General features: G+C 41.4%; 1 protein-coding gene across 3 annotated transcripts in view; it reads right to left on the minus strand.

The window, feature by feature from the left end:
• Positions 1 to 14,175, minus strand: part of CCDC85C (coiled-coil domain containing 85C) — a 229,385-nt gene extending 215,210 nt beyond the window's left edge. The window contains exons 1-2 of one of the 3 annotated variants that reach the window (XM_061612119.1): positions 13,531 to 14,169; positions 12,506 to 13,265 (exon numbers count right to left, since the gene is read on the minus strand). In XM_061612119.1, the coding sequence (XP_061468103.1) occupies positions 12,506 to 13,214 (709 nt within the window). In that variant the 5' untranslated portion in view covers positions 13,215 to 13,265; positions 13,531 to 14,169. Of the gene's footprint in view, positions 1 to 12,505 lie in introns of all 3 variants that reach the window. The other 2 variants (XM_061612121.1, XM_061612120.1) reach the window with 2 other exon arrangements.
• Between the last annotated feature and the right edge of the window lie 7 nt (positions 14,176 to 14,182).

Raw genomic sequence — 14,182 nt, forward strand, 5'->3', positions numbered from 1 at the left:
GAGCTCTCAGGGCTGTTTGGGGAGATGTCTCACAGATCTTGACCTTGGACTCTTCTATTAGGTTCTCTGTCAAGCCACATTTACTGTTTGAGAGGATGTCAGCCTGCAGTCTGGTCACTTTCTACTTTGTTAAGAGCTGTACAAAAAAGAAAAGGGGATTTGAAAGGTCTAACACCAAGCACCTCTGGTGCTGAGCTACAAAATGATCAAGATGGAAGTGCAACACTTCCAAATAATTTTTTTTCAAAACTGCTTTCTCCCACACCTATTGCATAACTCTTTCAATATGCACCTGCTTTTTCCTTTGCCACCTTTTATCCTTTGCATTGAAAAACTGATGTATAAAAACATACCACCTTAAAATAAAATAATCAGCAAATTATTTTACACACATGTTGAGCCCTCTAAGTAATGTTGCAGTGTGGAGTACTTCTGTTTCAGTCAGTCCATTTCATTCTGTTCCCCCCCCCATAGTTAATCAGCATTCTATTACAAGTAAGTATGCTCTGTCTTCAGTATTTGAGTTGCTTTTCTGCCATTTTGGCTTTTTTCCTAATTTGAGGGGGGTGGTTCTAGGCAGACACACTTACACCCAATCCAATCTACATTAAATTATTTAATTTCTCATCCATGTCTACAGGTAGCTCTCTCTTCCATCTCTGGAGATATTTAAAACTAAGTAACTTCTCACTGTGAAACAGAAAGTGGCCTATACAGCCAATGAGATGGTTCTCTCTATCATTTATATAATGTTTCTCTATTTCCCTTTTCCAGCAGCTCTATTCCATTTCCCCCCCTCCCACCCAGTTGCCACGGTTTTTTTCCCCCTTTCAGTCTCCAGCATTCCATGGCATTGAGTTATAAGGGAACTGTTTTTAGGATTTCCCTCCATTCACTTTTTTTTTCTTGAAAATTTTTGTTCTGCTTTCCTTAGGGTTACCCCCAAATCTACCAATACTTCTCTCTTGGGCATCAGCGGTGCACTTTTGGCTGCATAAATATAAGTGCAGGAAGACCCGAATCTGTATTTTTATACAAATATAGATGTGTTCTACACACAAACACCCCTTTAGAAACATTTCCTTTTTTTTTTTTTAAGAGGAAAAAAGTACATCCCCAGTTTGGGTCATCAATGTCCCAGGCATATCAAAATGACATTAAGATTCAAAGGATTACACAACGAAACAGAGAGAAAGTTGTAAGATAAGAGATTTCTTAGTTGCAAGCTTGGAGTTTACTCTCCCACCAATACTGGTATTACAGTCCTAATAGAATTGCTACACACTGCTCTGGCTACAGCAAACTTTTCAATGTCAGTCAAAACAGTCCAGATAAGAGGCTACATTTGCATATGTATGCAGAGGCTTTTCCAAAAGGCACTTAAGATGGAGTACACTGAATACTGATGCTTATCTGAGACCACAGACACACACACAACTCTCCAGATTAGCTTTACAGGGAACCCAACGAATGACAGTGAAGAAATACTATAAAGATATCTGTCCAAACTGTCAATGCAAGAAACATATACAGGACTTCTCATATAGCTGCATACCAGTTTTAGCCACCTTAGAGTGTCTGAAGCTGGATGTCCAGAATGCAGAGGCCTCTGTGGCCTTGGGGCAGGGGAGAGAAAGAAGAGGAAAACGTTGGCTTACAGCCAGATAGTTACTTCCCACACCAAAGGCCAAGAAATGGGAGGAACTGTGCTCACACACATGAGCAGATTATAACAAAGCCCAGGGAATCTATTGTTTGCAATGTAAATTATTCCAACAGCCTGCCTGAGGGCCGATTCACAAAAACCTTTTCAGCCGGGTGAACTCAATTTGCATTTCAGCCAGTTAGTAAAGTAATTCTGCTACTGCCCCACCATGCAGCAAGCTACAGGTTTGGCCATTCACAACACTTCGCAGAGGAAAATGCGAGCCTGGAGTCAGACTGCAGCATCTTTAAATCATGCACAAATGGCACATTTGATCTACATGTGGCAGGGTACGAAAACAGGCTTTAGACTTTTGTTGTTGTAATGTGCCTTCGAGTCAATAGTGACTTATGGCGACCCAATGAATCAGTGACCTCCAATAGCATCTGTCATGAACCACCCTGTTTAGATCTTGTAAATTCAGGTCTGTGGCTTCCTTTATGGAATCAATCCACCTCTTGTTTGGCCTTCCTCTTTTTCTACTCCCTGCTGTTTTTCCCAGCATTATTGTCTTTTCTAGTGAATCGTGTCTTCTCATGATGTGTCCAAAGTATGATAACCTCAGTTTCATCATTTTAGCTTCTAGTGACAGTTCTGGTTTAATTTGTTCTAACACCCAGTTATTGGTCTTTTTCGCAATCCGTGGTATGCACAAAGCTCTTCTGCAACGCCACATTTCAAATGAGCTGATTTTTCTCTAATCCACTTTTATCACTGTCCAACTTTCACATCCATACACAGAGATCAGGAATACCATGGTCTGAATGATCCTGACTTTGGTGTTCAGCGATATATCTTTGCATTTGAGGACCTTTTCTAGTTCTCTCATAGCTGCCCTCCCCAATCCTAGCCTTCTGCTGATTTCTTGACTATTGTCTCCAGTTTGGTTAATGACTACCGAGGTATTGATAATCCTTGACAAGTTCAATGTCCTCATTGTCAACTTTAAAGTTACAGAAATCTTCAATTGTCATTACCTTAGTCTTTTTGACATTCAGCTGAAGTCCTGTTTTTGTGCTTTCCTCTTTTTTCATCAGCATTCCTTTCAAATCATTACTGGTTTCTGCTAAGAGTATGGTATTGTCTGCATATCTTAAATTGATATTTCTCCCTCCAATTTTCATACCTCCTTCATTTTGGTCCAGTCCCACTTTCCATATCGTATGTTCTGCGAACAGATTAAACAAATAGGGTGATATAATACACCCCAGTCTCAAACCCTTTCTGTTGGGGAACCAATCGGTTTCTCCATATTCTGTCCTTACAGTAGCCTCTTGCAGAGAGTAAAAGTTGCGCATCAGGACAATCAAATGCTGAGGAACCCCCATTTCTTTTACACCATTCCATAGTTTTTCATGATCTACACAGTCAAAGGCTTTGCTGTAGTCTATAAAGCACAGGGTGATTTTTTTCTGAAATTCCTTGCTCCGTTCCATTACCCAACATACGTTTGCGATATGATCTCTGGTGTCTCTTCCCTTTCTAAATCCAGCTTGGATGTCTGGCATTTCTCGCTCTATATATGGTAAGAGCCTTTGTTGTAGAATCTTCAGCATTACTTTGCTTGCATGGGATATTAAGGCAATAGTTCGATAATTACTGCATTCCTTGGGATCCCCTTTCTTTGGAATTGGGATATATATTGAACCTTCCAGTCTGTGGGCCATTGTTTAGTTTTCCATATTTCTTGACAAATTTTGGTCAGACTTTGGACAGATTCAGTCTCAGTAGCTTGCAGCAACTCTCTTGGTATGCCATCTGTTCCTGAGGATTTGTTTCTTCCAAGTATTTTAAGAGCAGCTTTATCTCATATTCTAAAATTTCTGGTTCTTCATCATACGGTTCCTCCGTTAATGAATCTGTCACCCTTGCATCTCTTTTATAGAGTTCTTCAGTGTATTACTTGCATCTTCCTTTTATTTCATCTCAGTCAGTCAGTGTGTTGCCCTGCTGATTATTCAACATCCTTACTCGTGGTTTAAATTTCCCTTTAATTTATCCAATCTTTTGGAGTAGGGCTCTTGTTCTTCCCATTTTGTTGTCCCTTTCTATTTCTGTACAATAACTATTGTAGTAGTTCTCTTTGTCCCTATGTACTAGTCGCTGTATTGTTGCATTTAGGGTTCTGACTGTGTTTCTATCTCCTTTTGCTTTTGCTTTCCTTCTCTCTTTAACCATTTTAAGAGTTTCTTCATTCATCCATTGAGGTCTTTCTCTCTTTTTAACTAGAGGTATTGTCTTTTTGCATTCTTCCCTGTTAATGTATCTGACTTCAGTCCATAGTTCTTCTGGCTCTCTGTCAACTACGTTTAAAGCCTCAAATCTGTTCCTTATTTGATCTTTATATTCTTCTGAGATGTTATTTAAATTGTATTTCAGCATTATGAGTTCTTTGTTGTTCTTCTTTAGCTTTACTCTGATTTTCAATAGGACAAGTTCATGATCTGTACTGCAATCTGCTCCTAGTTTTGTTTTTGCAGAAAGTATGGACCTTCTCCATCTTCTGCTACCAATTATATAATCAATTTGATTCCTATATTGACCATCTGGTGATATCCACGTGTACAGTCGTCTTTTCGATTGCTCAAAAAATGTGTTTGCAAGAAACAAATTATTGGCTTCACAGAATTCAATAAGTCTTTCTCCTGCTTCATTTCTGTCTCCTAAGCCCCATTTCCCCACAATTCCTACTTCTTCTCTGTTCCCTACTTTTGCATTCCAGTCCCCCATGATTATCACCATATCTTGTTTTGGTGTGTGATCAATTTCCTCCTGTACTTCTGCGTAAAATCTCTCCAGTTCCTCTTCTTCTGCGTTTGCTATTGGAGCGTAGACTTGGATGATGGTTATGTTAATAGGTTTCCCATTTAATCTCATTGATATCACTCACTCAGACCTTGTGTTGTAGCTCCTAATTGCTTTTGCTACATCCCTTCTCACTATTAAAGCAACCCCGTTTCTTCTTGATTTCTCATTTCCTGCATAAAATATTTTGCAGTTGCCTGATTGAAAGTGTCCCATTCCCGTCTATTTTAATTCACTCACAGCAAGTATTGTAATGTTGATGCATTTCATTTCTTGCTTGACAATTTCTAACTTTCCCTAGTTCATGCTTCTCACGTTCCATGTTCCTACTGAGTACATCGTACAACTCCGGACTCTCCTTTCGCATCTGTGTGCATCAGCCTCTGGGCTTCCTTTCGGCTTTGACCCAGCTGCATCATTAGTCACAGCGCTACTCGTACTTGTCCGTTGTTCTTCCCCAGTAGCTCGGTGAGTGCCTTCTGACCTGGGCATCTCATCTTCCAGCACTATCTCATGTTGCATTTGGGATACTCTGTTCATAGGGTTTTCGTGGTAAGAGATATTCGGAAGTGGTTTACCATTGCCTTCCTCTGAGTTTGGATGCAATTTAGTCTGGCGTCTCAGCTTTGACCATTCTGCCTTGGGTGCCCCTGCTAGGAGTCTAGCCTCTTGGTCTAGACTCCTGACGGCATTGCTCTCAGCTTCTTCAACACTCTCAAACCCCCTCACCATGTTAAGGTGTGCATCCTAAAGGGGGGCTTTAGACTTACTGTCCTTTTTACACACAGAGAGTACTGAACAGTGGCACAATCATCACCTTTTCTTTTTTGCTGGCAGGCAAAATATCTTTAGGATGCACACCTTAATTCAGTTTAGAATCAATTTTGGAATCCAGTTTAGAATCTTACTGGGTGAGTTATCCAGAAGCGCTCAACACATGGATCCAGCTTAGGAATAGAATACCTAAACATCTCCCATGTGAACCTGCCTATACGATAAGAACTTCTGATTAGGTTCTCCTCTGAATCCTGCTAATATCTGAGCTGCCTTTGGCTATGATATGGGAAAGAGCATGTACTCTACCACTGAGCTACAGCCCTTCCCTTACTGAATATTCCTCTCATATGGCTGAAATATGGATGAATCAGCACAGGTTACCTTCCATGTAGCAACCTAGCAAGAGCTTCAACTTAAGAACAGACCATTCTCCCCTGAACTTTACCTCTCCCAAAAGCCACACACATGCGATGGGGGAGTATCCAGAGAAAACTGCCTCAGCAACATGCCCACTTTGCCTTCCCCCTGCAGACTTACTCCTTTCTCTGTCTGTCTCTCTCTGCTTCCCAGGACAAAAGAATGCTAAGGAGCTAAATTGCCAAATGATTTCTCAACCCCCAGAACCCTCCAACATAAGGTAGGGTGGGGTGGGTAGTTTGATAGCCTAGAGGGGAAGCTTAGGCAAGTTACCACACATACCTCTGTGTTTCCTTGGAACCTAGCACTGGGAAAGCGCAAGGGCTCCCACTATGCAGAACAGAGTGGATTCAGAGGACTGATGGCTCCACTGCAAAGCTGATTCTCTACAATCTCTTCATGAGGGGCAGAAAGCACACTCTGGCCTCTGCCATCAGCCAGGAGGCCACTGGCAGGTGATACCCCTGCCTCTGAGCATTTTTTTAAAAATGTTATTTCATTTAGGAATCATTTACTTTGAAACATCCCAAGGCAATTAACAACTGAAAACATCCAAGAATGAAAACAATTTCAAATCCAATACAGATACAAACTGGAGTAAGCATTTCCACTTAAAAGGCTTGCTGGAAAGTCTTCAATAGGTGCCGAAAAGATAATAGAGAGGGTGCCTGCCTGATATGTAACAGGAGGGTAGGTGCCATCACACTAAATGTCCGGTCTTTACATCGTAGGGAATGAGCCTCCTGATAAGATGACGTCTACAGGAGGGCCTCTCCTGCAGTACACAGTGATTGGATGGGTATCAGGGATGAGACCGTCACAGTAAGGGGAAGCCATGACTGTCTAAAGTGAAATAAAGGTCTGGCGTGGGTGTGGCCACTTGATGAGCAAAGCCAAACAGCTGTGAGTCTGGCTTTTAGAACACTGACACTTGGTTCTTACTGAGCATGCCTGACATTATCTTAACGAATCCTTAAATTTATTAAAAATCAGACACAGGAGATTAAAGACATAGGGGTCCTTGTGAGAGAGGAGACCCTGGAGACTGGAACAGGGGTCCCTGTGAGAGAGGAGACCCTGGAGACTGGAACAGGGGTCCCTGTGAGAGAGGAGATCCCGGAGATTGGAACAAACGTGGAACAGGAACAAGATTTGGAGTCTATGGACTTTAGAAATAAAATCTATTGTTTGGAACTCAATGTTATCTCTGAAGAAATTAATGAAGATTCTAGAGATAAAGTTATCAATGGCATGGATAATCTTCTGGACTGGAATGATGTGATGGAGCCCAATATAGAGAAAATCTATGGAATTAACTGCAGCCATGTGACAATGGAAAAACTTTCAAGAGATGACCCAGTGTATTTTGAAAAAAAGAACAGAGATATGATTTTACAGCAGTATTTCAGCAACCTATTCAGAATGGATGGCAAGAAAATATTTGGGATAGAGGTAATTCCCATCAGACTCTTACTATATGACTATGGCTTTGACAGCAAGATTATTATGGAATACTGATAATGGAAGATTGGATACTGAAATTACTGGACTTAACAAGACTACTGAAGATGGAAGATGGAAAATGGAACTAATAGGGATAATAGAACAATGGCTACTGAAATTACTGAACCTAACAGATTCTGATGTGATGGATTAATTGAAATGTTTATTTTGACTATGGTTATGACAATAAGATTATCATAATTAGTAATGAGATGGATTAATCGATATGCTTATCTGGAAAAAAAAATTGATAGATATATTTCTTAAAGAATTGAAACCTCTCTTTGACTTTTTGTGGAAAGAATAAAGTAATGTTTATGAGATTTGATGATTAAGTAAGATAACTACTGGAGGAAAGTGATTTTATAATATGACTTAAGAGACAGGATTGTTATATATTATAGACTTATAACTGATTTGATCTTTGACAAATGGGAAGTCAATATTTTACTCTTTATTTTTTATTTTTGTTTTTTTTTTCTTTTTTCTTTTTGTTTAACTATTTCTGATTTTGTTTTTTGTCTTTGAATGTTTTATGATTTTGTCTTGTATGTTTTATGAAAATCTGAATAAAAATTATTGAAAAAAAAAATTTATTAAAAATCAGCCAGGCATTTTTTAAACTTTTAAACAGCAGATGATGAAGGTCAGCATATAGGGCAAGGTCAGTAACAGGATTACAGGTACTTTCTGAACATGGCTGATTTTTAATTAATTTCAACAGATTATGAGAATTCTGACAGAAAAAAGTCCAAAAGGGGTCTGGTTTTTCTCTCTCTTTTTACAGTTTGAACTCTTGATTCTCTCTGACTGTTTTGTGTATCGCCATGAAAATTTAGAGGGTTGTTAAGCAAGCATTTCTGAGTTCAGGACCATACGTTTTGGAAGGTTTTGTTTTGAAATGAGCTTATGGGAAGCATCAGAATGGCATGGGGGGTATTTTCAATTTAACATTGTGGAATGCAAAAACTCCATGCTGACTATAGTATATAGCCACTCTTGTGGCTGTATAATAAAATGTTTGAATTATTAATTCAAAGAGTTCCGTAAGTAGCAAGAGTGGTGTTATGCTCCTTCTTCAGTCAAAGCCTTTTCTAAAACTACCTTTTCCATTAAACTCTTACTTAATTTTGTCTGGAAAGTATGGTTTGGATTAAATCCAAGTACATTAATCAGTTGTGTAGTGCTAAATTATTGAAGTGCAGGAACTCTTCATGACTGTGGATTCCCTTATGTTCCAGCAAGATCCAGCAATAAGTTTCACTAATGTTTATGGCATGCCTACAGTCCTCTACATGGTTACCTGCAAATAAGCCCCATTGAACTCAGTGGTGCCTATGTCTGACTGCATAGCTTCAACCCGCAAAACATTTTGAGCTCAAACAAAAAATTCTTCAGTCAGCTGAACTGCAAACTTTAGACACAAATGCCAACGAACTTGCAAAGAAGTGTTGTTATTTAGACTGCTCAAGTACTAGCAACCCCATCAAAGAAAAGGAAAGACATATCCATCTTTTGCTTGGTTATTTTCTTCACTCTCAGACTTCCTCTATAGCACAGAATTTATACTAGTCTGAAAGAATACCTCCTTCCTTACACCTTCTCCAGTGTTAAGATCGGCAGAGGAGCCCTCTTGGGCTTTCAGACTTGAACAGTATTTTTGTGACCTACCTGTCTTTTCTCTTCATATTGATGGCACTTATAGTTTTGTTTTAAATTGTATTGTTTTTGGTGTTGTAATCCACCCTGGGATCTTATGTTAGATAGCAAGTTAGAAATTTAATTATATTATTAGATTATTATTAATAATAAACTATCACAAAATGAAAAATAAAAAGTTGATCACAAATAGGAAAATTTGAAAGCCTTGTTATCACCTCATTCTCCTGCCAGAGCAACAAGGATCCATCAGTTATAGCACCCCAGAAATCATCACTCCTGCCAGGGCCGGCCCCAGACATGCTAGGGCCCTTGGGCACAAGCCTGCCCCGGGCCCTGGCACTCCCCTTTAGCGATTCGCAGCAGGATCGCTGCCACAGATTGCACAGCGAGAGCTTCGGAGCCCCCACCATTCCCTCGCTTCAACCTACCTTTCTTGGCTGTTTTGTGGTTGCATGCGCAGCACTGCCCTTAACCAAGATGGTGGCCAAGGTTTCCCTAAGAGGCTGAAGCCTCTGCCGCCACCTTGGCTCACGGCAGGGATGCGCATGCGTTAAGGGCAGCACTGCACATGCAACCGCACAACAGCCGAGAAAGGTAGGTTGAAGCAAGGGAATGACGGAGCTCCAGGACTCTCGTTGTGCAGGCCACAGCAGCAATCCTACTGCAAAACGTGGGAGGGGAGCAGAGGGGCCCCTCAGCCAGGGCCCCACCTGGCTGCCCTTTGGAGCCAGCCCTGACTCCTGCTCTGAAAAAAGTCTCAGAGCTGTGCTCACCCAAGTTCCCCCTCTACTATACTACTGACATTGATCCCTTGATGCCTTTCCATCTCCCATCACTTCCCCATGTTCAATGGTTCAATGGTTCTTTGAGGAAGAGTCCTATCTGTCTTGCTTATGTGTTACTGAACATTTTGGCTACATTTGAAAGAAAATTAATTGTAACTATGCAAAAGTGTTTCTAGACCACTTCTTGTCACCTTATCCATAATATTCCCTACCTATCAATTCACACAGCATTCCTCTTAACAAAACTGAAAGGCTATTGAGAAGAGGCCTTTAAAGTTTGCAGTTCTCAGCACACTTATTTGGAACTTAAGTTCCACTGAAATCAACAACTCAGTTTGCATACAACACTTAAAACCATGATTTAACGTTACAAGAATGAACCACAGAGAACTTAGGGCTGGTCCCCCACCTCTAGCGTGACTGTGAGGACATCAGAAGCTTCTGCTCCTGTTTTAGATTAAGCACAGTTTTGTGTTATGCTCAAACCCTAAACTGTGGCTAATCCAAACTATGGTTAAAGAAACAAGCCAGCTTTGTAAAGTATGTTTTGAAGTTGGCTAGTCTCCATTAAACATAGCTAAGACTAACCACAGTTTATTAGGGTTCGGAAGTCACAACAAGTTATGGTTAGTGTAAAGCAGAAGCAGAAGCTTCCAAACTTCTCCTTGTGGCAGCACTAGAGGAGCAGCGGGTTAACATGCATAGCTTGCTGTGCCTCATCGTCCTAATGCTATCCCATAGGGCAGAGGGAGCCGATGTGATGCCCTCCAGATGTTATTAGATTCCAAATTCCATCAGCCCCAGCCAGCATAGCCAATGATCAGGAAAGAAGGAAGTTGTAATCCACCATTAGCTAGAGGGCACTACGTTGGCTATCCCTAATGCAGCCAGTAAGACTTACTTCCAAATAAAAATAGTTAGGGATCAGGCTGTTAAGATGTGAAGGGCAATTGTTTATGCAGTAACTTTTTGCTTTCAGTGCCCTATATATATAATCAACTGAAAAGTTTGTCCAAGTAAGGGCCCAAAAGAGCTCTCGTCCAAGATATCACCCACAAGTTTTCTATCTCTATATGTGAAATCCAGAAAGCAAGGATAGTAACATAGAAAGCTGCCTTATACAGAGACAGACCAGTGGTCCATCTAGCTCAGTACTGTCTACACTGACAGGTAGCAGCTCTCCAGGGTTTCAGGCAGGAAGACATTTCCAGTGCTGCATGGAGATACCAGGCATTGAACCTGGAAGGTTCGGCATGCAAGGCAGGGGCTCTACCACTAAGCATGGCCCATCCACTGCTATTATCAGACTTAGTGGTTGCCTCATCTCCGTGGGATTCTCATTCCATAGCTATTCAAAGTATGAATATGTTCAGAGAACAATTTACTAAGTTTTATTTCAACTGAGTTTGGTCACTGGAAGATGAGGCAGTAGCAGAATGGTTATTTCAGTTGGCTATGTGATGTGTATAACATAATAACAGGCACGTGCACAAACATTTTATCCTACTGTCAGCCTTGCTAACTAAGCTCTGCTAAGCCCTCAAGACAGAATGAGCTCAAAACATAGACAGATACATAAAATAAGTAGTACACTTATGAGATCAGATCATATTGGGGTTTAGTAAGTGTGACTCAGAATATTCTTAGGCAGTCCAGTCACCACAGAATTGCATTGCACATGTAAGGCTACACATACACAAACCATAATACTAATATTATTGAGACAGACATTGTTAAGTGAGAGACAGTTGCCCGGCTAAAGGAAAATACACAGAGCTAAGAAGCAGCACTTTCATCCACTCTTGCACTTAAAGTTGCTGTCACCAACATCCCTGCTATATTTTTAATGAGCTCAAACCATCAAGCAGATAAGAAGAGAAAACTAAACGGCTAAAGGGGATTTAAAACAAAACAAAACCCTGTTTATTTAGTACAGAAACTTAACACAATTAAGCCCTAAATATATGTGGGGAGGACCACAACTTCCACTTAAGATGACATAGCAGACAAACAATATACAATGACGTAAAAGCATCAGCAGCAATGCTGTTCTACAGCTTGTCAGTTATGGATTCTCTCAAAAACAGACTCTTAACATCACTGGTTGGGACCCAGCATTTCAGCTTTCATTGCCCAGTCTGCATTCATCCAGATCAAGTATGCATCCCTACAACATCTTCTGTCCGAAAGCACTTTTTATACATGCTAATGATTTAAACCTGGCAAGACCCCAGGAGACAAGGGAACTGTTTTGTTACATATGGTGAAGCTAGACAATGGAAGGCCCGAGCGTGACTTGCCCAAGGTTGCCAAGGAGGGTCTGTGGCAGAAACAAGAGGACATCATGGCCAAGCTTGTACTAGCGCAGAAGCTAAAAAGCAGGAATTCTTAAATGACAGGTTGCTACCACTAGCCAAACAGCTGCTACTGTTCAGTACTCGATGAAATATGTCACAAAAGACACAGGTAGCACAAAGATCACACTATTGTGCTCTTTGAACAGAGCCATCAACAGCCATCTGGTTCCACACTCATAACTACTCTTTCCGATATATATTCACCATAAGCATACATTAAAAAGGAGGTGAGGTGGGATCCACTCTTGGATCATCCAGACTGCTAGCATGGCAGGGCTGTTGGAAGGGTATTATGGGGTAATTTTAACCATAGCACGAGTTCTATTAAGCAAGTTGTAAGGCAGGGGCCATAGTTCAGGTTGCAAGACAGGATCAACAGGACTCAAACAGAGCCGGAACCCCACTGCCCCTTAGCAAGATGTTTGGAGACCAATACATTTAGGGTGCAAAACAAACAAACAAAAATGAGAGGGACTGAAAAAACCAGGACTTACCATTTAAACCATTAGGGATGCTCCTGTGGTGAAGCGGTGCAGAGAGGTCATCCATAGACCTCCGGATAGCTCCAGCCTTGCTCTCAACAGGCTTGTGATGGTGAAGATGATGGTGGTGATGGTCTGGACTCCCAGCGCTGCCAGCGCTGGAGGTACTACTACCATCCCCGACATCCCTGGTCCCAGAGCCCCCGTTCAGGTTGGTGAGGCTGGCCTGGCTGTCTATAGAACTTCTAGAGCCTGCTCCATTCCTCTCTTCATCCAACATCAAGACAATCTCTTTCAGCTCCACATTCTCCCTCATGAGGGACTCCTGCTTGGCCTCCAGCTCCTTCAGCTTCTGCTGGTACATCCCCACTTCCTTCCACATCACACCAGCCGTGTGTCTGCCAAACCTCTGCCATTCCCTGGACAGCTTTTTCCCCTTCTGCCTGTCGTCGTCAAGGAAGCAGCAGAGCTCCCTCAGTTCATGGTTGTCGTCCTGAAGCTTTTGATTCACTTCCTTCAGGCCCCTGATCTCGTGCAGGTGGATCTGAAGCCTTTGGTTCACATCCTTAATCAAGTTGCCATGCTCCACCATCAAGTTCATCTTTTCGTTCTCTGCTTTCTTCAGCCTCTTCACCAGTTCCTCCTTGCTCCACCTCAACATATCTTCTTCGCTCATTTTGCTCAGGTCTTCCTTTGAGCCTTCCACAGGGTTTTTTGCCATGTTTATATTCTTCTTTACTCCGTAAAGAAAATGACTCTTAAATTTTTTTTTCTTAATTAAAAAAAAAATTATGTCTAAATTTTATTGCAACATCTTGGAGGGTTTCTTTTAAAAAACAAACCCAACTCACTATAATTCTTCAGGGAGAGCACAAGGAAGAAGAGTAAATCCATTCATTTCTGTAAAACGTATGCTCTTCCCTACAACTCCCATGCCTTAACATTCAAAGCCAAAAAGGAGGGGGGGAAACTAATTACAAAAGGATCTGCTCCAAAAGCTTTGTAGTTATATTCTCAAAGTGAAGTAATCAACTTACCCGAGGTTAATAAAAACCACAAGCAAGCCAGGGGAAGTTGTTGGCTCACAGATCAACCTGCGTAGGTTTCACCCCTTCCACTTGTTCCCGCATCCACGCCACATCGATCCCCAATAAATAAGAGCTGTAAAATTTTTGGGAAATGCTCAGGGGTTCGATCTTCAGCGATCCAGCCCTCCCTCCCCAGCAGCTGTAGAGTTATAACTACAGATACAATAAAATAAAATAAAATTTAGAGAGCCAAATCCCTTGTCCTTCTTTAATTTCCCGCTTTTAATTCCGAGGCAACTCTCGGGATGATGTCGATCTCCTTTTGCAAAACAGCATTTAAATTTCACGGCAAGAGGTGATGGCGTGAGAAAAAGAGCATTCCTTTAATGGAATAGAAAGGAGCCGAGAGCTCAAGCAAGAAAAAGAGAGAGCTTGAAACTAGGCGCCGCCTTCTTTAGAGGAGGAGAAAAGGGGGCTCTGGGAGGAGGAAAACCTGGAATGTAGCTCGAGAAGCAAGCGGAGAAAGAAAAGGGGGAGGAGAAAGAGAGAGCCACACAATTCAGACGCTCCTATTATTGCAGCTACAGCTCTAAGCAATTCCCGACCGCTGCACAGTTTTACATTGGGAAGAGGGGGGAAGGCAGATTGCTGAGTTAGGCTC

The sequence above is a fragment of the Rhineura floridana genome, chromosome 2 (genome assembly GCF_030035675.1).
Source record: "Rhineura floridana isolate rRhiFlo1 chromosome 2, rRhiFlo1.hap2, whole genome shotgun sequence".
NCBI classification, from domain to species: domain Eukaryota; kingdom Metazoa; phylum Chordata; class Lepidosauria; order Squamata; family Rhineuridae; genus Rhineura; species Rhineura floridana.